Source organism: Scleropages formosus, chromosome 3 (genome assembly GCF_900964775.1).
Source record: "Scleropages formosus chromosome 3, fSclFor1.1, whole genome shotgun sequence".
In the NCBI taxonomy this organism is placed as follows: domain Eukaryota; kingdom Metazoa; phylum Chordata; class Actinopteri; order Osteoglossiformes; family Osteoglossidae; genus Scleropages; species Scleropages formosus.
The window spans coordinates 14,218,429-14,240,394 of NC_041808.1; the positions used below are offsets into that span (position 1 = coordinate 14,218,429).

The 21,966-nt window shown below is 39.9% G+C and overlaps 1 protein-coding gene across 5 annotated transcripts in view; it reads left to right on the forward strand.

Annotated features, from left to right (window-relative positions):
- Window positions 1-20,781, forward strand: part of LOC108935228 (voltage-dependent R-type calcium channel subunit alpha-1E-like) — a 98,818-nt gene extending 78,037 nt beyond the window's left edge. For 3 of the 5 annotated variants that reach the window (XM_018753662.2, XM_018753666.2, XM_018753665.2), the window contains exons 27-48: window positions 82-93; window positions 574-670; window positions 1,999-2,159; window positions 2,531-2,668; window positions 4,493-4,694; window positions 5,215-5,379; window positions 5,880-5,990; window positions 7,588-7,668; window positions 7,853-7,972; window positions 8,107-8,172; window positions 8,434-8,525; window positions 8,932-9,106; window positions 9,193-9,320; window positions 12,335-12,431; window positions 14,896-15,001; window positions 15,208-15,315; window positions 15,630-15,730; window positions 16,063-16,157; window positions 16,271-16,379; window positions 18,363-18,507; window positions 19,044-19,207; window positions 20,266-20,781. In XM_018753662.2, the coding sequence (XP_018609178.1) occupies window positions 82-93; window positions 574-670; window positions 1,999-2,159; window positions 2,531-2,668; window positions 4,493-4,694; window positions 5,215-5,379; window positions 5,880-5,990; window positions 7,588-7,668; window positions 7,853-7,972; window positions 8,107-8,172; window positions 8,434-8,525; window positions 8,932-9,106; window positions 9,193-9,320; window positions 12,335-12,431; window positions 14,896-15,001; window positions 15,208-15,315; window positions 15,630-15,730; window positions 16,063-16,157; window positions 16,271-16,379; window positions 18,363-18,507; window positions 19,044-19,207; window positions 20,266-20,781 (2,989 nt within the window). Of the gene's footprint in view, window positions 1-81; window positions 94-573; window positions 671-1,998; window positions 2,160-2,530; window positions 2,669-4,492; window positions 4,695-5,214; window positions 5,380-5,879; window positions 5,991-7,587; window positions 7,669-7,852; window positions 7,973-8,106; window positions 8,173-8,433; window positions 8,526-8,931; window positions 9,107-9,192; window positions 9,321-11,442; window positions 11,540-12,334; window positions 12,432-14,895; window positions 15,002-15,207; window positions 15,316-15,629; window positions 15,731-16,062; window positions 16,158-16,270; window positions 16,380-18,362; window positions 18,508-19,043; window positions 19,208-20,265 lie in introns of all 5 variants that reach the window. The other 2 variants (XM_018753663.2, XM_018753667.2) reach the window with 1 other exon arrangement.
- The last annotated feature ends 1,185 nt before the right edge of the window (window positions 20,782-21,966 follow it).

Consider the following 21,966-nt stretch of genomic DNA (forward strand, 5'->3'; position numbering starts at 1 on the left):
CGAAGATGTGCATTTTCAGTGTTTCTCTATGCTTCTGTTTCTCTGTTGTTCCTGTGGATTGTTTCACTGTTGGGCTGCCAGGAATTTGATGGGGTAAAAAAAAACTTTTGATATTTCATATGTGCTTCTGTTATTTCAAAAGTGAATATAACCAAACCTGTTTTGCCTCTATATATATATATATATATATATATATATGCCTATGCATATATATGTTCATTTTTGTGTGTTTCTACAATAAACCAATACTGTGTATTCTGACATAAAATGCAATTGCAAAATGCCTCTCATTGATGTATTTAGTACTGCCATGTGTCATTTTTTTAGGTTTCATGTACTTAATTGCATATATATGTATATGTCTTAGCTTTGTAAGTGTCATAACTGTCTGTGTGCAGTGCTTATTGTCTGTCACATTCCTGTATGATCCAACATACAGGCAAGTCATAGTTTTTAATGAGGGCAGAAGCAAAAACATCCTTGTCAAATTTAAAAGCAAGTTAATTGAGTAAGTGTGTGGTCCCCCGTTAGAAAGAGACGTGGGTATTGTGTGACTGTTTTTCGCATCTGCAGGAATAACAAAGGCCGTGACATCAAGACCATCAAGTCCCTGCGTGTCCTGAGAGTTCTGCGTCCCTTGAAGACCATAAAGCGACTCCCGAAACTTAAGGTGCCTACACCTATAAGTATTAGTCATAGCATAGGAAATAGTATAGTGCTTTAAGCCGTGACCATGGTTGATTCAAGGTTCTGAATACTGGCCTGCTCTTGGTTCAATGGGCAAGCTCTCAAGCTGTGTTAATAGGCAAAACTGTAAGTTGCTGTGTATAAAAGCACTGTCTAAAAACAAAATAGTAGCAGTAGTCTAAAAGCTTGCCTGCCTCCCTGGAGAGGACTGATCCCAGATTTGGACACATTTGAACACAACCCTTTTAGCCTCACAGTCATTCTGTTGATACAATTCAAGGAGCTCCACACTTGTTCCACAACTGCCCAGATCTGTGTAGCTTACAAAAAACTACCAAACTATTTCCTTGCTTTTGAATGAAGATTTCCTTCTGAGGTCTATTTTGTCCATAACTTCATCCATAATGCGATACATCTTATGGAGGTATATTGGTATATTTTATGCCAATGTTTGGAAAGGAGACGCCGCTAAATGGGAAACGTAAGAAGTGGGTCAGTATGCTCGGTAACAGCGGAGCAGGAAGAGCCCCTGTGAATCGAGCTTTATCAGGAAGTAGGGCGTTAGGTCCGGTTTGTCCTCATTCCTTTCAGTCCAACCAGCCGTTTGTGCAAAACAAGGAGAGCCATCCTAGTCTGTGCTGGTATCTAAAAAAAGCAGAGGGCAAGCAGAAAAATAACAAGTTAAGAAGCTGGGAGGCAAAACAGAATGCATTATGAAATGCCACTGTGCACACTGGTAGATTGGTGTTTTTAAGAGGTGTCCAAACAAAGTAGGTTAGGTTGATACCAAGTGTAAATGTCACTGGACTAAAGCAGCAACTATGAAAATAATATGTAGTAATTAATCATGTAATGTTAAAATCCTCTGTTAAATAATGCCGATAAAGGAAAAGTGTATTTAGAATGTCTTGCACAATACTAGAAATGTACATGATAAGATATAACCCTCTCTCAGTTACACATGTAGGTGTTTTCATAATGGTAGTCTGATTATCATTTGTGCTTCTTAATGAAATAACATGTTGATGGTCTGGTATGTGGGCCAAGTGTATCTTGAGCCTTGCGACAGCAGATGCTGTTGCCCCAGTTAGATCCTCATAGGGATCCAGCACAGGGGAACATGAAGAAATAATCTCCCTCTTCTGAAGCTTTGGACAGTGACGTAGACAAACGAAGCAAACAGTTAATTATCAGATTACATTAATCTGTTCTTTTCTCTTATTTTACAAATTGGTAACTGTTTCTCACCTTTTCCCCCTCCTTCAGTTTTGATTTTTAATATTTACTTCCTGTCTCATTGTTTCACTACAGGCTGTATTTGACTGCGTGGTAACCTCACTCAAGAATGTTTTCAATATCCTCATCGTCTACAAGCTCTTCATGTTCATATTTGCCGTCATTGCTGTGCAGCTATTCAAGGGAAAGTTTTTCTACTGCACAGATGGATCTAAAGACACCCAGAAAGAGTGCCAGTAGGTGTTCTCCAGAGTGGATTTTTCCCATCTCCGAAGTAGCATAGGTGCAACCTATGAAAATAAGTAAAAATCCCCCTCAGCCTCACTTCACTTCAAGGTGTCGATAAAGAGGTTGCAAAGAGTTTAGGGCACAAGTCCCCTTACATTGTTCTTTTAAAAATACTAGGTAGTGATGTGAATTGTGTTAAATATGAATTACATAGTAATAAAAGGTAAAGCATATATATAGATTTGCTATGGAAGGTGATACTAAGGATGTTTGCTAAGTAGACAAAAGTTCCATAGGCCAGGTTAAATCTGGGCTTTTTCCTATGAGCTTTGTGAAGAAGTCATGTTGATTTGCACTTGTTTTGGTCTTTGTCATTTAGAGGGTACTACATTGACTATGAAAAGGACAAGAAGGAAGTAAAGAAGAGAGAGTGGAAGAGACATGAGTTTCACTATGACAGCATCGTCTGGGCTTTGCTCACCTTGTTCACTGTGTCCACTGGGGAAGGATGGCCACAGTGAGTGACCTCACATTCTTTCATGTTATACAACAGCAAGTATCATAATGACTGTACGTTGAATGACCCTGGTCCTAATCCCACTCTTGTTGCAGTACCTTTGAGCAAAGTACTTACCCTGATTTGTTCCTGGAAAAATACCCTTCTGTAAGAACAGAGGTGGAATATAATTGTTCATAGCTTGTTGTTCTTCAGCACTGGAAATTTCTTCAAAGAAATATGTTAATTAAAATAGTTAATAACTGTATATTTGAACTTTCCTTGTCTTCAGCAGTATGGAAAATAGAGCTATGCAACTACAGTCATGAAAGAAAAAGTTCAAGAGTCTTTGTTCCAGCCAAGCAGTGTCATGCGTAATTGTGTTTGTGAGCTTTATTGAACCCATTGAACTCCTCTCCTGAACATTGGTGAGAAGACCTAGAAAACTTATAGCATTCAGACCCCAAAGACAAGAGTTGAATAGGGCTGATGTAAAATGTGTGGCTTTGCACATACTATGTTTACTTTTATATTTATTCATTTAGCAAACACTTTTCTTTAAAGTGATGTATATCTCAGAAAACAATACAAGCACATTACACCAACAGAAGGGGAGATTTGAATGCAGACATGTGATTCCTGAGTACAGTTTAATTGTCAAATGCCATGGTATAAACCAGTATTTACACGAGTAACTGAATATAGTTTTTTAAATTATTGTTAAACAGATAATATAGTACATGTTTATTGAGCACATACGAGATCAGGAGAGAAGGGAGTCCGAAAAAGATGTTTATTGACATCGTTCTTGAATGTTGAGAGAGATTCAGGAGTTCCGAATGAGAGAGGGAGGTCACTTCACCAGATCAGAGCCAGAACTAAAAACCTTTGTGCTTTTGATTTTGGGTCTTTTGTGTGTGGGAAGAGCAGGCAGAGACAGATATATGCAGCAGTCTGGTTGCATCGAAAGACCATCTAGGAGAGAGCTGCAGCAGTCATTACTCCCAGGCTCTTAGCTGACGGAGTAGGTGAAATGACAGTGTTGGCCAGTTTGATAGAATTCTCATCAGGAAGATGGAAAAACTGGGACTTAAAGGATCTCTATTTTGGAGAGGTTGTGTTTTAGGTGGTGATCAGACATGCAGGCAGAGATGTCTGAGAGGCAGGCAGCAACACATGAGATGTCTGTATCTCTGGGGGGAAAACTGAGTAAGCACTGAGTATCTAGGCATAACTGTGGTAGAATCTGTGAGCGGCCATGACAGGACTAAAAGAAGAGATATAGATGAAGAAAAGTAGGGGGCACAGCACCGAGCCCTGTGGAACACCATTTGAGAGGGGCGGGGATGAGTGGGTGCCATGCCAGATCACTTGGTAAGATCTACCTGATAGGTAGGACTCAAAACATTACAGTGCTGTTTCTTTGATCCCAAGCTGTCCAAGATAAGTGAGTAGAGTCTGGTGGGAGACCGTGTCAATTGCTGCAGACAATTTGAGGAGGATGAAGCCTGAGGAGAGGAAGGGTTCTCTAGCCGACTGGAGAGCATCAGAGCATACAAAGATGGCAATTTCGGTGAAATGTCTGATTTTGAATACAGACTGATAAACATCAAGGAGATCAATTTGGACAAAGAATAGAGATAACTAGATACAGGAAAAAGTAGCTGAAGTAGCTGCTTTGTCTTTAAGTCAAAAGTGAACACTGAATATAGGTTGAATGTGTCTCCAGATTCAACATATGGTGTTTACTAAACACATTTAATTCTCCATACACCTGGGGCACATTTGAATGTCCCAGGTGGAGGATGCCCACTCATGCATGGCTTTTTACTTGCTATCCCTTAGGGTTCTGCAGCACTCTGTGGATGTGACAGAAGAGGACAGAGGGCCCAGCCGAGGGAACCGCATGGAAATGTCTATTTTCTATGTGGTCTACTTCGTGGTCTTCCCTTTCTTTTTTGTCAACATCTTTGTCGCCCTCATCATCATCACCTTCCAGGAACAGGGAGACAAGATGATGGAGGAGTGTAGCTTGGAGAAGAATGAGGTAAAGGCTTCAGTACACCCACATAAATTTCTATGCATGCATAGGTACCAGCAGCTGTATAAAGCCACACGTATTTGTGGTAGCCTCGGTGACACGTGCAAGCTTACAGTACATCTACATACAGACATTTACACACAGACATGCCCACATACGTTCATTTTTTATTTTTACAGGCTTTTATGGAAAAATGCTTTAAATTATGTCCATTCCATTCTACTGTTTGACTCTTCTAGTCCAGTTCACATATGTTACACCGCAGTTTGCTGTGCCAACATTTACATTTAGGCATTTAGCAGACATAGAATCTGATTCTCAGAGTAAACAAAAGTGCATTTGACCTAAGCGAGTTGCCCAGTGAGATAGGGAGCTCTTTATGGGGGAAGGACCAACAGAGTGATGGAGGATTCCAGTCTTGGAGAGGCTGAGTTGCAGGTGGTGATCAGTCCCAGTGGGTGTGACTAAGGACCGGTGCCTTAAACAATTCTGACTGTGATTCCCTTGCATTCTCTCTACCTCTCAGAGAGCGTGCATAGACTTCGCCATCAGCGCCAAGCCCCTGACCCGCTACATGCCCCAGAATAGACAGACCTTTCAATACAGACTGTGGCACTTTGTGGTCTCTCCTTCCTTTGAGTACACCGTGCTTGCCATGATAGCCCTCAACACTGTCGTCCTAATGATGAAGGTAGTATGGTATTCATAATGTCAAAACACTTACACTGATTTATGTGTGTGTATATACCACGTAGTGAAATTCTTGTTCAATCTCGTAATTCAACTTTAGCTGTAAAATTATTAATTGCATTCAAGACATTGAACCACTAACAATTCCATAGTAATTTACAGTAGTGCAGTTTATTTACATAAATTTGTTTTCACTAACAGCACTACACTTGCTGGAATACCAATGTTTAGCTGGGTGTTTTTCAGCTTTGTTCTTATTTTACAAGGGTACTTTATTTCATAGTGTCACGGAAGTTTTTTAAACCCTATAAAAGTGGTAATGTACAAAACAAAGTAAAATATAAAAGAAAAAATTATTCACAGCATTCTTCACAGGCTGGTTGCAGTAGAAGTAAACAACCCATTCAGTTGTTCCTGTTTTTTTTTGCAATAATTTTTCAGTTCTTTTCCTCAAGATGTAGTAATGTGTGTCTCTGTCCTAACCATAATTCTTGTCTGCAGTACCACTCCGCTCCTGCAGCATATGACACGGTCTTAAAACACCTGAATACAGCCTTCACCGTGCTCTTCTCTCTGGAGTGTATCCTGAAGATCATGGCATTTGGCTTTGTGGTAAGCATGACAACACAGCCTTTATTATGCATGTGAATGTGTACAAAAATTGTCTAAATGTACAGTCATGTGAGACAGAAAGTTTTTTAAGTTTTGTGGTTTTATACATCAGGCCATAAAAAAATTAACTGGTCCTTATCAAGTCCTAAAATCAGGTAAGTCTAACCTTAGGTGTCAAACAACACAACCGAGTCACTATTAGCGACTAAAAGTCAATATTTAGCAAAAATTAAGCCAACATTCCAGTCCACCAGTCTCACATCGTTTTGGTGCAGTTTTGGTGCACTTGTCTTTCTAACATTGCTTCAGTTCATTGATGTTTGAGGGTACCACTAATGTACAGCATTCCTAAGGTCCCACCACAGCATTTCAGAGAGGTTGAGGTCTGGACTTTGATTTGGCCATTCCAACACCTTCATTCTTTTTTTCAGCATTGTAACTGTAGATTTTCTGGTGTGCTTGGGATCGTTGTTCTTTTTGCATTCTCCAGTTTCAGCCAAACTGTAGCTGCTGGACAGGTGAATTCACACTTGTTTGTAAAATATTTTGGTACAAAGAGGAGTTCATGCTTTACTCAAAGAATGCAAGATGCCCTGGTCCTGTTGCTGCAAAAAAAGCACCAATCACAAGGTGTTTGTGGTGATACACTATGTTTGGTTTTTGCCAAATAGGGCACTGCGCATAATGGTTGAACATCTCCACCTTCATCTCTTCTGTCCAAAGGACATTGACTTCATAAACTTGTTACGACTTTGCTAACCTAAGCCATGCTGAACTGTTTTTTGAGAGAAGGAGCCTTCTCCTAGCTAGCCTTCCATGAAACTTGTTCGGTCTTTTTCTGTTTGTACTGCCATGAACTTTAACATTTAATATGTTAACCAAAGCCTGTAGACCTCTAGATGTAGCTCTTGTGTTCTTTACAATTTCTCTGAGGAAAATACAGTCTGACCTTGGGGTGAATTTGCTCATATGCCCACTCCTGAAGAGACTGGCAACTGTCTTGAATGTTCTCCATTTGTGTGTAATCTTTTTCATTGTAGAATGATGGATTTCAAATTGTTTGAAAATGGTCTTATAACCCTCCCAAACTGATGCGCAGCAACACTTGCTTCTTTGAATTTGTTGCTGATGTCTGTTCTTCTTGGCATAACATTAACACACACAAATGAAATTTCTAGACCATGAAATTGCTAAGTTTTCTGCTTTTAAAGAGCTGGTTACACTTCCTGATGATCAACTAATCAAGTGAATTTGATTAGCAATCCCTGGCTGCTAATTGCCTTCTTAGTTCCTATGGAAGCAGTAAGGGTGTACTTCATTTTTCCCTCATGATTTCTGCATGTTGGCTTACTTTTTATTGAATAAAAATTACGTAGTGAGATCATTATGTGTTATCTATTATCTGGGGCTAGATTTGTCCAATTATAGAGGCTGGAAAGGGCCAGATGATTGTCATTTATCCCCTCATATGTAAAAGCATTGATTTGAAAGACATCAAGATAATAAGGAATTTTGAGACATATTTCAAATGAAAATTGCAACAACTAATGTTAATATTTTTTGTTAATGTTGGTAATGTTTTCACCTTTCGCTACAGAATTATTTTCGAGACACATGGAACATTTTTGACTTCATTACAGTACTGGGCAGCATCACAGAAATAATAGTTGATTTACAGGTAAGATCCATAATCAAATTCATTCCAAACATATCTTTTAAATTCTTCAAGAAATAAAGAGATAAAGAAATCTTGCATCAAAGTATCATGATGCATCGTGATATGTGAAAGCATGACTAATTTTTCTAACCAAATACTCAGAATACCTGAAGTTCCTGTTTCAATGTGTTTGCCTCTCCTGCAGTCAGTGAACACCATCAATATGAGCTTTCTAAAGCTCTTCCGGGCAGCCAGGCTGATTAAACTGCTCAGACAGGGTTATACCATCCGCATCCTGCTGTGGACATTTGTACAGTCATTTAAGGTTAGCTAACTCCATCTTATTCATTACCTGGAAAAACATGCACTGACGAACCACATAGAAAGGGGACATGACGGGGCTGCTTACTTTCAGACTGATCCTAATTAACTAATGCTCTGATTTTGTGTTTCACTCAGGCCCTTCCATATGTCTGTCTGCTTATTGCCATGCTATTCTTCATATATGCAATTATCGGGATGCAGGTAAGAGGTCCTTATTGTAATCATAATTAGCTCTGTTTATATTGTTGTCATTACTATTATTACAGTAACTCTCTTCTTAGGACTACTGTTAGCATAATTGTTCTCCGTGAAGCATAATATACCATAGAATTGCGATACTTTATTAATTCCTGTGGGAAAATTTGATAAACATTAGACCAGAATGTTGGAAAAGTGTCTAACTAAACAAGGAAGAAATGTTAGTCATAGACCTTATTGTGGACTTCTAAACTAATTCTGAAGGTATTTGGGAACATCAAGCTGAAAGATGAAAGTCACATTAACCAACACAACAACTTCAAGAGTTTTTTCAGTGCCCTGATGCTGCTGTTCCGGTGAGCTTTTCACAAAATTTACACTTACCAGTACACTTATCAATTCAGTAATTTTCCATGGTATATATAGTCTCTAAATACGTATATCTAACGTGAAATGACTATGAAAATTAACATATAAATGTCGTGCAATTGTACATGGACTGCTAGAGCAAAGTAAGAAAAATCCACTGTTGATTATGTATACTGCATCTAGCAAAAGCCACCATCATGTATAAATTTTGTCTTAGCATTGAAGTGTGATATTGATTGTTATTAAAATTATTGGTTTGGATTATGTCAATAATCATAGTTCACAGCAGTGATAAGGGGGCATATTCTAAAAAGCAGTTTTGCCTGCTGATAAAATTAAAGTGGTGTTAAGATGCATTTGATCTGACGCACGACTTTCCTTCTACCTTTGTAGAAGTGCCACAGGAGAATCCTGGCAGGAGATCATGCTATCTTGTTTGGGGGGACAGGAGTGTGAGCCAGACCCTTCCATTGCCCCTCCTTTCATCTCCCCAGATCACGAGGGTGGCTGTGGCACCGATTTTGCCTATTTCTATTTTGTTTCCTTCATCTTTTTCAGCTCCTTTCTGGTGAGTGTGAACAATGTGTTTTCTCTTGTTTTATACGATGTACCAGAGCTCAGTGTGTCATCTCCCTGGTCTCATTCCTTACGCAGATGCTGAATCTGTTCGTAGCTGTGATCATGGACAACTTTGAGTATCTGACACGAGACTCCTCCATCCTGGGCCCTCACCACCTGGACGAGTTTGTGCGCATTTGGGGGGAGTATGACCGCGCTGCCTGGTGAGTCTTGAGTCTATGGGTAGAATGGAATTGGACCAGGTGAACTAGGATATTTGGCCAAACAAGGCTTTTAATATAAGAAAAAGTCACGATAGCTCTAAGTGTCTCTGGTCCCCTTGGGATAGGTGTCTTCCACTTGTGACTGTGGTGGTGTCCTCAATAGAAATGTACCACTTTAATGTAGTGAGCACAGCAATATTTCAGAATTTGTGTGCATTTCCTTCTGCCTGAATATCTGTACAATTATAACCATTGTGATGTGCAGAGCTGATATTTAATGCTGATTTAGAGAGACCTTAAAAACCAGTTTTTAGAACTCAAGTCACTTTGGTTTGCTTCTGTTCAGCATTGTTGTCTTGTAAAGCTTTTTCATGACCAAGTAGGCTATACTATTCTGAATTTTCTTGCATAATGAGCATATCTTTTCCCTTAAAATCTTCTTGTAAAGTGAATTCTCATTACGCAACCTCTGAATCAGCATTCATTGAAAGGGAACATATGGGTAATGGGTAATCCTTAGTCACAAGAGGTTCACACATTTTTTCCAAACTTCCGAAATTTCTGTCTTATGTTTTAACCACAAAGAAAATCAAGTCCATAATTTTAAAACTAATATGAACACTGTTAAAAATCTACATACATAATGTATACAAATGTAACACTTGCACACTCCTTTTTCTACCTCCTTTCCACTTTTCCCTCTCATTTATTTTACTAACTGAATCACCCAGAAAAAGTCATACATAATTAAACTACCTTTCATGTGAAATCGCTTCAAGTTTTAAACTGATAGGTAAGGCTTACCTGTGCCATTCTGTTTTTTAACTCTTCCTTGAAAACTTTTTTTTTCCACTTTAATGATCGCTGTTCCCATAGATGATCATTTTACACAGTGATATAAGTCAAAAGATTTTTAAGAGCACACCACTATAAGACAACTGAAATGTGTGCAACAAACCACATCCCCAGTAGGAAGATCTTGTTTACTTTTGGGTGATGCTTGACATCCACCAAGGCTTTTCTTTTTGAAGTGAAATTTCAGTTTTTATACAGCCTTTCTTGTGTGAGTTGATTGTGCAGATTTTAGGGTAAAAAATTACATGTGCTTGTGAGTGCAAATTCCCATAATAAGAGATATTCTTTATGTAAGGGAAGCATATACTTCTTACTACTACTGACTTTACTGAGATTCAAAGACATTGTCTCTCCAAAGATTGCAAGTGAAAACCAGTGTACGAAGGAAAGAAGTGCATATTATGAGCATTGATTGTGACATTCATTTGCGCATGTAAAAGACATTTACTTAAAATAAATGTTACTATGATGGCACAGCAAATAGTCCTGCCACCTCACAACTCCTGGTTGGTACAAGAGAACGTGGGTCTAATCTATGCTCGGTCTGTGTGGAATTTGCATGTTGTCCACATGTCTGTGTGGGTTTGCTCTAGGTGCTCCGGTTTCCTCCCACAGTCCAAAGGCATGCAGTTCAGGTGGACTGATGACACTAAATTGCTATTAATGAGTTAATGTGTGAGTCAGTGTGTGGCTACCCTGTGATGGAATGGTGTCTTGTGCACGGTGTACCCCCCTCGGACTTGTACCCATTGCTTCCGGGATAGACTCCGGTCCACTGTGACCCTGTTCAGGCCAAACAGTTATTGAAATTAGATGAATGCATCAATACATGGCTAAGGGCATACAATACATCCTTGAATGCAGCATACTTAAAACATTGTAATTAAAGTCGAAGTAGAATAACAAAACAAGAAATACCATTCTACACACATTGTTACTAATTCTTAGATAATGTTAGGGTTTACTCATGTGAATGCTTAGCCAATAAATACTGTACATGCATTTTAATAATTATATTTTCTGTCTTCTGTTTGACACACTAAAACTGTAAGCAGTTGCAACATGTATTAATATATTCACTCTTTTGTAAGCAGCCTCTCACTGTGTCAAATTGGCAATGACGCCCTCTGGTCAGGTACGCTTTGTGGAATGAATCTTATGTACTCATACCCTGCAGGTCCAGCTGCCATGAGGGAGCATGTTTAGTCCTACCCTCCCAGCAGAGGGTGAACTCTGTGTCCCTAACCACATGTATTTTCCTTTCCAGTGCAAGGATTCACTATATGGACATGTACAAAGTAGTGCGATCCATTTCACCTCCTCTGGGCTTTGGAAAGAACTGCCCCCACAGGGTGGCCTGCAAGGTTTGACTCCCCCCACTAACTCCCCTCTCCACTGACCTGCTCACCACTCCCTCTTCACCACTTTCACTGCACCTCCTTATCCCAGCAGCTTCCCAGAATCCCCTCTCTCATTTGGCCACTCATGCCAGTCCAGTTCAAGGAATGACTGAGCTGTGGCCTTTTCTTCCAAAGATGTTGGTGTTCTCATGTTACTTATGTCAAAACATTTTTATTTCTTTATTTTTTCTACTATGTTTTTTTCACAGTTTATGAAATAAGAATTACATCTGACTATTGGAAGTGCAAAGCACCATTTTTCTACTCAGCTTCTGGCTCTGATTGTCCTGTTTCTTTGTGCCTGGGTCTGATCTGGTGCTGCTTACTTTATAGGCTCTTTGTAGGAATAGTAAAAACATGACTTCTCCTGCAAGGTCACCAAAGGGTAAGGGTGGGCAATTGTACATGTTGCACCTGCCCCAAACCTCTCAGTTCTTGTTCTACAGCATGTTTGTGTAGCGATGGTACCGGACGAACTCCCAGATCAAGAAGGATTGGATGGGTCATTCCTCTGGCCATCTCAGGATTTCTTTTGGTTTCCACACCTAGATCCCAAAGAAAATTAAAATTTTATTTTGCTTTGAGTTCCTTTGTTCGAAATTGTATTTATTAACAGTATCTCTTTTTTCTCCTTTTTATTTTTATTTTTATTTTTGTTTTTCATTTTTATTTTGTGCTTCTTGCGACCTTTCTCCTGTTCCGTGGAATTACTCGCCTTGCCCTTCCTCCTCATCTGCATCTCCCCTGATTCCTCCCAAGTGGCCGCATTCATTACACTGCCATGTATGAGATGCTGACCCACATGTCGCCACCACTAGGCCTTGGAAAGAAATGCCCCTCCAAAATCGCTTATAAGGTAGAGACAATGATTTCATGTTGAGGACTCAGTGCATTAAAAGCAGTGGAAGGACTTCCAGGCATTTCTGGGGCAAAGAGCAGCTGTGTATTAAAATCATTTTTGGTACACTGTTTAGGTTGCACCTTATCGCCTCTGATGTGTAACAAGTGTCTGTGTTCACATTCTTAGTACAAGCCTGGGAAATGATTTATCCTAGTTCAGCTACAGAAAGTATTCAGACCCCTCCACTTTTTTTGCACTTTGTTGTGTTATTGACTTATTTCAGAATGGATGAAACTGATTCTTTCTGCCATGGGATGACACGCAATACCCCATAATGACAAAGTGAAAACAACAAAGTGTGGAAAGAGTGGAACTGACTGAAAACTTTCTGCAGGCACTATATATAGAAATTCATTATATAAGTTGTAAGATTACTTGGATATTTAAAGTACTATTTCAATGATTTTTGAATGATAATGATTTTTAGCCTAAATAGCATTCATCAACGTAGGAGTATCAAACATATGGCTCATAGGCCAGATACTACCTGCAGAAGCTCTTTGTCCAGTCCATTTGATGATTGTATGGAGATTTGGACGCAACTAAATACTAAAAACTAGTACAGTAATTATTATACACTATTAATTAAAATCTAGAAATTAATCTTCATATGCTAAATTATGTATTAAGAAAATTCGTCTATTATGCAGCTTTAACGTCAAAAGCCCAACGATACCTAACCGACAGGATCAGTGTTGTAACGTCTTTCTGTCAGTGGCAGATTTAATAGTGAAGGGGTTTGGAGACAAAACTCTGGAAACACACACTTTACTGTACCTCAGCATGTCTAGTAGAACTTGAACCCACAACCTCCTGATTCATTAATCACCTTGAATTCCAGTAAACCTTGACAGACTGCACAGACATTCTGGCCAAAGCTCCAGACCACACAGAACTGTTTGGGGGTCAGGGAAGAGTTCTGCGGTTCAGGCCGGTGTGTCTGCCCATCCTGTCAAGTTTTCGCTGCTGAGATAAATTGAAGCACAACGAACTGCATGATCCCAGTTGATTACTTTTATAATTTACAAAAATTTGTAAATCGGATCCTATGTGCAGTGAAACGGTCAGTTTGCAGTACTGTGTGACTTAAAAGTTATAACTAAAAACACTGAAACGGTGTAAAATTACAGGGAATGTATAGGGTCTTTGTTTAGATTCTGTTCAGTCTTCAAGAAATGGTAAATGTGGTGCACATATTTAAATCCAGGGAAGGATTCAGGTTTCATACTTTAGGGCTACATCAGAAGAAGTACTTCATTCAGCTTTTTCCAGAAACGATTTGTTTCTACTCTTTGTCGCATACATGTGTTTTCCCAGTCCTCCCATCACTCTGTTCCACCTTTGTACCGACATTAGATTTACCCTCCCCCAACATGCTGTACTCTTTGTTGCCTGGTCTATCGTAATGCAATACCCTGGTACTGGGTCCTTGTCATTTTCCTAATTCAGATCATATGGGTTCAAGGTAATGACAGCCATTCATATTATGTGGCATAAACAGTTATGAATGCCTTTAAAGTATCCTTGCATAGTTGACTGGATCAGTCTAAATTTTGCAGGCACAGCGCTATAAATGGTACTTAGTTAATGATACAAATATATCTTAAATCATATTTTGTCTCAACTGGAATCGTAATGCATTGTGTCAACAGAGTGCATGTTTTTAAGTATTTTCTCTCTGAAATGGAAGGCACTGCAATCAATGTAAACAAATGGTACCTTAATGTTTTTTGCCACGGTACTGCTGTGGAACATGACATAACACTGTGCCAGGGTATTACAAACCATGCTAGCCAGAAATAGCCAGCTTTCCATGTGGAGTTCATTTGTTTTTGGATCAAGCAGCATCCGCCATGTAGGGAATGGAAACAAACTGAGCATCCTCCTAAAGGAATACAGTATGTTAAACAGAGGAGCCAGAAATGTTAGTCTATCTTGAGACATTTTTTTTGCATTAATTTATTAGATTACATCTATTCCAAGAAAAAAATTGCAAATGCTTCTGACTTTGCCCTTGCATATACCATTATGTGTTATGTATGCTGTTTCCTCTTGGCATTCAGGAAACAAATCTGTTTCCATTAGAGTTTCTAATTTGTCATTCAGAAAGGAAACAACCAAAGAAAAATTATTTTTAATTATTTTAATATTTGATTTGGTATTACTTCTTAAAAATGAAAGAAGTCAGAAGAACCTTTTAACTGGCACAATAAGTCTGAATAGCCAGATTGATCAGAGTATCAATGATGATAGGCAGTAGCCATCTCGAATCACATGCACACTACATTCATTAAACAATAGCATTCACGTTTTACACTGTCAAGCATGATGGGGACTTGTAGTGTTCATAAGTGACTTTATGAAGTAACCCGGTGTTTTTTCTGTGATTATCATTTTCCCTCTCTGTGACTAATCTTAGCGTCTAGTGCTTATGAACATGCCAGTGGATGAAGACATGTCCGTCCACTTCACTTCAACCCTTATGGCTTTAATCAGGACTGCTCTGGAAATCAAAATAGCAAGAGGTGAGGTGGCAGAAACTGTTAAGAACACATATAAAACCAATTATTTTACAATGATTCCATCATTTGTTAGAAAGTTATTACAGTAATAAGTAAAAAAAAAAACAATAAAAAGGGTAATAAAAACAAAAGAGCTTATGTACTTTGATTAACACTGCAACAGTGAGGAAATAACCAAGCACAGCATTTGCTCTGTACCCTGTGTCCAGGAGGAGAAGACCGTGGGCAACTGGACACTGAGCTACAGAAGGAGATCAGCATAATTTGGCCTCATCTGTCTCAGAAAACCTTGGACACACTGGTGCCAGTGAGCAAACGTGAGCCAGCACAAGCCCCACAAGTTCAACATGTGTCAACTTTGAATACATAAAGTTGAATAAATAATACCATATATCGATATTTTAAGAGTCCTGCAAAGGTTTGCTTTAGTGGAGCCTTAGCTAGTATCAGGGACAGGCATAAACTTAAGTTTATATGTGACCTGTTTCAGTATTAAAACTCCTATAAATTATTTCACTAGACAGCACAACGGATGTCACAAATTTTATTGAAAGTTTGTTCTCTATCTCTACTTGCTGCATGTACTTTTGAATAGGCATTACTGTAAAAGGTGTTTTCTGCTGTCTTCTAGCTGATGACATGACAGTTGGGAAAATCTATGCATCAATGATGATCATGGATTATTATAAGCAGAGCAAGGCTAAGAAGCTCAGGCAAAAGCTGGAGGAACAGGTACAGGATCCAGCTTTTCTTTCCTTTATTCTATAGTTACCATATTTTTTGTATCAGTGTTTCAGAAAAAAATCTGGTGCATCGAATATATTATTTTATAACCTATATATTAAATTTCAGACAGAATTCATTATTATTGTGTTTTGCAAAAACGCAAATCTAATTCAACTTTCCAAGCCTACGTTTTTGCTAAGAATGCTGTTGAATGGTTAACATTCATAATTCACTGCTCAACAGTATAGCAGCTGTTGACCTCTCTGGATTTAAATGTAAAATCTTTTAGTCACAGGTATAGTGCCACAACTACTCATAGCTGTTCTTTTTACATGCAGAAGCCAGCTCCGATGTTCCAGCAAATGGATGCATCTTCTCTTTCCCAGGACATCCTGACTGGCCCCTTTCTGTCCCACAGTGCAGGTTCAGCTCTGTACGTCACATCTGACTCCCTTTGTCCTCAGTGTGCATGCATGTGCATGTGGTGTTGTGTGCAGGGAAGGGGTGTACACCTGACATGAATGCCTGTGTTCCTTTTTCCATAAGGACAAGGGGGGGTTTTGTGGCTCTTAGCCCCATCTCGCAGGAGCTCTTTATGCAGCCTATGTCGTCAGATGTTGAGGATAATGAAGATTTCCATGGCTACCGCTCTCTGGTAAGGAACAAGTTATATCACCCTTTAACAAGAACAATCTAAATTTTATATTGCCTAATATCAATTTTTCATAAATAGTTTGCTGTAAATATACTGGGTTGAAATACTGGAGGTATGTGAAGTGATTTGTTCTTTCATGTAGGTTGACACTGTTAACCTCATTACCAAATGTTGAAAACCATTTGCAACACTGGCATCAATAGTGTTAAATTTGTAAGCACAATAATGCACTGAATTGTATCCCTTATTGTGGGTTTTTTACAATGAAGGTCAGTATATGAGTAAGTGAGATTTAGTTCAAACGGTTATGTCTCTTCTACAGTGCTCTAGACAGAGTGGAATAGTGGAAGAGGATGTGGTTGTGAGTCACTCAGCTGGCATAAGGATTAATGATTCCTTATAGCTCTCACAGCCTTATCCCTGACTCATTGACCTGTTTATCGCTGTCTGTCTTCAGCAAGCACATTTAGCATTAAAAAAATCAACAGGTGCTCCAAAGCCAAGAGTATTATACATTAGCCTGAATGCTGTGGGATCTCTTTGATTTGCTTCCACGAGAGTCGATAGACATTCTCTGCCAGAGTCCTGTTTAAAATCGTGTTAGGCTCGTCTTCATCGTCCCTGACTTATGTCAGGTCTGCAGAAAGAGTCATAGGACCTCTGTCATGTGGCCAAATTACGTAAAGTCCTTTGCACATCATGTGAGTCATTCAGATTCTGTGCCATTTGTGGTAGGCTGTTCAAGTAGACTCTGTGAACCTGGCCCCTAACCCGTGGATCAGGGCTGTTCGTATTGCTGCCATGGCTTTCTTGTACCCCTGTTGAACCCATTTTGCTGGCATAATGTGTATGCAGATGGGATTTATTGTGGTTGACTCAGTATTGTCTCATCCTACATTTCTGTGTATTCCACATTTATTCATACCTTATGTCTTCTTAAATTTACATGTTCCAGTTTTCTGGGCATTTGCCAATTTCTGCAGAAAGTCTTGAACTATTTCTTTAGTTCACTGGACATGTTTCTGTTTTAGATAACTTACGTCAGTGTTATTATAAAACAACATTGGTTGTATTACAATAGGTTAATTTAGTGTGGGTCATTCTCATTTCAGACCAGGGTTTTTGTCCTGGCATTGTCATTGTAAACAGTGTATAATCTGAATTACCTGATTACATTTCCTTGCAACACTGATACGCAGCATGTAGTCCATTGTATTCAGTTCAATTCAAGTCAATTCAATTTATTTTTGTAGAGTGCTCTTCTCGCGCAGTGACACAGTGCATCAACAAAGGCATAAGGCAAAGAAACAAATACAACAAAGACAGCTGACTACAGACTAGCGTAATACATTATCAGTACATTTATCAAAGTTATAAGTATGCCTACTGGCCACAGAGGAAAGGGGAAAAAAAAATAAAACTTCTAACTGAAAGTTAAGGGAGAAAAAACCTCTGGGGGTCCAAGTGCCAGTGGCTGCCCGGCCTTCCTGGGCATTGGAGATTAAACAAGACTTCTAAGTTAGGTTACAACTAATAATAGAATTGTTGCTGTATGATAACTTAATTTTCCTTGATTTATATGTCTTTGCCTAACTTAGACAATAGTGCATGAATTGTATATTACCTCTGACTCAGAAGTATTACGTAGTTATTAGTAAAGACCTGACTGCATAGCTTTTATGTGATATTTTTCCTTTTGAGGTGGTCTGCCATGCCTTCTTTTTGTAAGGAGAATCAGACAGACTCAAGATTTTGTTTGTGTTCCTCTCTTCATGCTTCAACAAGTGCCAAATTTGCCATGAGAAAAACATGTTTATCTTTTGTGTGTTCATTGGCTTTGGCACCCAGACCTACATTGAGACCAGCCTTGCAGGTCTTCTATAATGGCTAATTTGTTTACATGTAGTCCAGCAGTCACTGGGATAGGCATTTGGAGGGAGATGTAAAAGCATGTGGCATTGTAGAGTGTGTTTGTGTTTGTAGCAGGTGGTGATGGATCGAAGCTCCGTGAAGCGCTCCTTCTCCACTATCGCTGACCAGCGTGTCAATGGGCTGTGGATGGACGAGCACTCCCTGGAAAGGGATAGCCCTGAGCGGTCATACAGACCTCGGCAAAAGAGCTACAGGGGTACTGGTTAACGCCTTTCATGTTCACTGGTCACTATAACCTATTGTGCAACACTTTGCAAATTTATGCCAGTTGCAAATTTTACATTAAGAACCACTCATTTAGAGATTTACTGGCATTAAATGCATAAAGCAAATATTTCCAATGTACTTCTCTGCCAGTTACATTATAGCAGTTTAACAGCTGAATGTGAACACAACTGTATCTCTCCTATAAATATAATTTATATTTTTTATAAGTGTTATTTTTTGTATTCACACCCTTGTTTGATTTTCCCCGGAGATGTACTTTACAGCCTTCTGTTTTTTCCATACTTGGCTACTTTTTATATTCCACAAGGAAATCTTATGTTCATACCTTTACCATGATTGTTTTGTAAAATACAGTAAAAATGTCCATAAATACAATTAATTTTCACAGATTGATGTTAGCCCTCAACTGAATGTCATTTTAGTTACATTATTTAGTCCCGTGCAGCCACGTCTGCCTTGTGGTCGTGTAACCTTGATCACCATGTGCTCCCCGGACTACTGCAGGCTCCAGGGCAGAGCACCGGCAGCAGGGTGACAGAGACCGGGGCCGATCGAGGGAGCGTCTCCACCTGCTCTCCCCCGACGTGTCACGGTGCAGCTCTGAGGAGCGTGGCCAGGAGCGCTCACGTTCCCCAAGTGAGAGTCGGGCGCATGGTGCCGACAAACAGGTAGGGGTCCAAAACCTATGGCTCCTTCACCTGTCTCTCTCTTCTCTTCTTCTCGTGGCATGACTGGTGTCCTCACAAAAATCATTTATTAATTTAAAGTCTAAACATATCATTCCACAGCACAGTGGTCCTTTACCTTTCTGCTGCATATTTAAGTGATTTTCAGCCATTAAACAAAGTATTTTCTCTGTCTGTCATAGAAATAAAAACAGTGGATAGAGCTTGTTTTTGTAAGCTGCTTAGCCATTGTCAAGCATGAACTGGCATTTATTTTTTCAGGATTTCACTATTAACATCTTTTAAGGTATAGAGGAAAATTATCTTTGCTTGAATTCATTTGAGGATCTAATCGACCAACAAAATCTGGACTGATTATTTGCCGTCTGGCTAAATATGTGCCGTATTACTAAAAATCTCACTGGACTTTTGGCCCTTATTTTCAGTCTTTTGTACCTGACTGCTTCATGTGTGCAGTTGGAGGCAACAATGCCACTCAGTACAGAAATGAGAATAAAAAGCTTGTAAAATAACATAGCTATTATTCATTAATATTTTAATAAAATACTCCAGATGAACAAGTGCATATGTTGAAGAGAAGCTTCACACGACAGGGAGGAACAACCTACCATCACTTCAGTAGCCACAAAGACAAATTTAAATTTAAACAGTTTCCTTACTCACTCTCACTCACTCACTGTCGGTAACCGTTTCTCCAAGTCGAGGTCAGGGTGATCTGAAGCCTATCCAGGAGGCATAGGATATGAGGCTAGCCAGGCTACATCCCAGTCCATCAAAGTGTCTTTATCATGTGAAATGGTCCGCATTTTTAACTGTAGCCAGTAAAAATCCCCAGTAAAAATAAAGCTTTTACAAGCTTTTAACTGTACATACATGGTGATAAACTGGCAACCCTTTAAAAATTACTGAGATCTGGACCTCAGTTTTCCTCGTTTTATGTGCTGCCACACTCAAATGTTCTCTTCCATTTCAACTCAACATGCTTCTATTTTAACACCACCAAGAAGTTTGAACTAATCTTTTGTGGCTCTTGTTTCCAGGGAAACAGCTCAGACAGCCCAGTCCCCTCCACCTCAGAGTCCAGCACCCCCAGCAGCCGGCGCCATGGCCACACACCTTCGCGTGCCCGCCCCCATATCTCCTACTCACCTCTGGTGTGTCACACGCACCCCTGCTCGCCTGTGGACGATGGCCCACGGACCCGAGAGACGGAGTGCACCGATGCCCCCTGGGGCATGGGAGATGAGGCCTCTGGGGTGGGGCAGGAAGGAGCAGGCAGCCGCAGCTCAACGCCACGCCGGTACATGGCGGAGCCATACCTCTCCCTGCAGGATGATGACAACAACAGCCCCGACTCGGCTGGCCTGGAGGAGACACTGACCTTCGAGGTGGCTGTGGCCACCAGCTTGGGCCGCTCCAATACCATAAGCTCTGCAACCCAGATGCGCCAGCGATGGCAGGTTCCCAATGGGCACTTCCGCAAGCGCCTAACCCAGACCAGTTCGCTGGCCGGCTGTGAGCTCTTTGGTGACACCAATGAGGAGGACCGCTGCTAGAAGGAAGTGGTTTGGTGGTAGGGGTGGGGGGGTGGGGAGACGTTCAAAGTCTGAATGGACAAGAGACAGCTCCAAAAAGAGAGAAGGGAAAGAGGGTGAGAGATGATTTACACGTGTGAGTACAGAGAGATTGCTCAGCTATAATGGACTCCTTCCTCTCATGTGTTGGAAGAACAACCCAGTCCAGAAATCACTGCTAAGGAGCTTGCACTTGTTGGCAGATTCCCAGATAAAGTAAAATAAGTATTATTCAAAATGAAGAGAATGTGTTGGGCGTTTAGTCATCAGATCTTGATGTATATTGCTTCTTAACTATGAAAGACATAAGGAGTGCAATTATCTCTGAAGATGCACTAGGTGAAAAAGAAAAGTTAAAACTTCTATTTCAGTTCTCACAACCGTTGTGATACAGGCACAGGGAGCAGTGCTGTGACTCAGGAACCACACTTGTCATCAAATTATTATGGGTCCAAATCCCAGCACATATCTCAAAACAGCTTTCATAAATATGCATCTGTAAAAATTGATAAAAAATATAATATTGTGAACTACAGCAGTTTCTGGATAAAGGTTAGTGCATTTTTTTGCCTTTTAGGCAGTGCACGTAAAATTTTGGAGAGATGGTCATGGGGTGAATTCATATTCATTCTGTCTGGTTTTGAAAACAAATTTGTATCTTCAGGAACTGAGAAAAAACATTGAGCTCTCTGTCAAATTAGTTCAAGCCTTTTGACGAACCTGTTAAATGGTATTTTACGTTAGATCTGCTCCAAAGGCTGGGTTTTTTCTATCTCGATCTCCTATACCAGGTAAAAGGGGGCTTATCTCCCCTCTTGCCCTTCCCATGTGGCTCACAAGCCTATCTACCAGTGTTTCTGTTTTTCTGCTACTCGGTATGTTGTGTGACTGGACAATGCATGTACTTTATGGGAGCCTTGCTCGGACTCAGCCCTGCTGTAAAGATACCATGCTTCAACTGACAGCAAGACTGGGCTGGTGACAAATGCGAAAACACTTAACTGGACTTACAAGGTATATTTAAAAAGCCATGTATTTTGTAAATATAATGAAGTGCTTTTGGTCATTCTCATTACTGCAGTCTTTACCCTCCGCCCCTCAGAATAAGATATATTCTAGTTACAGCCAGAGATGGGGTCAATTCCAAAAATGTAATTTCAGTTCATT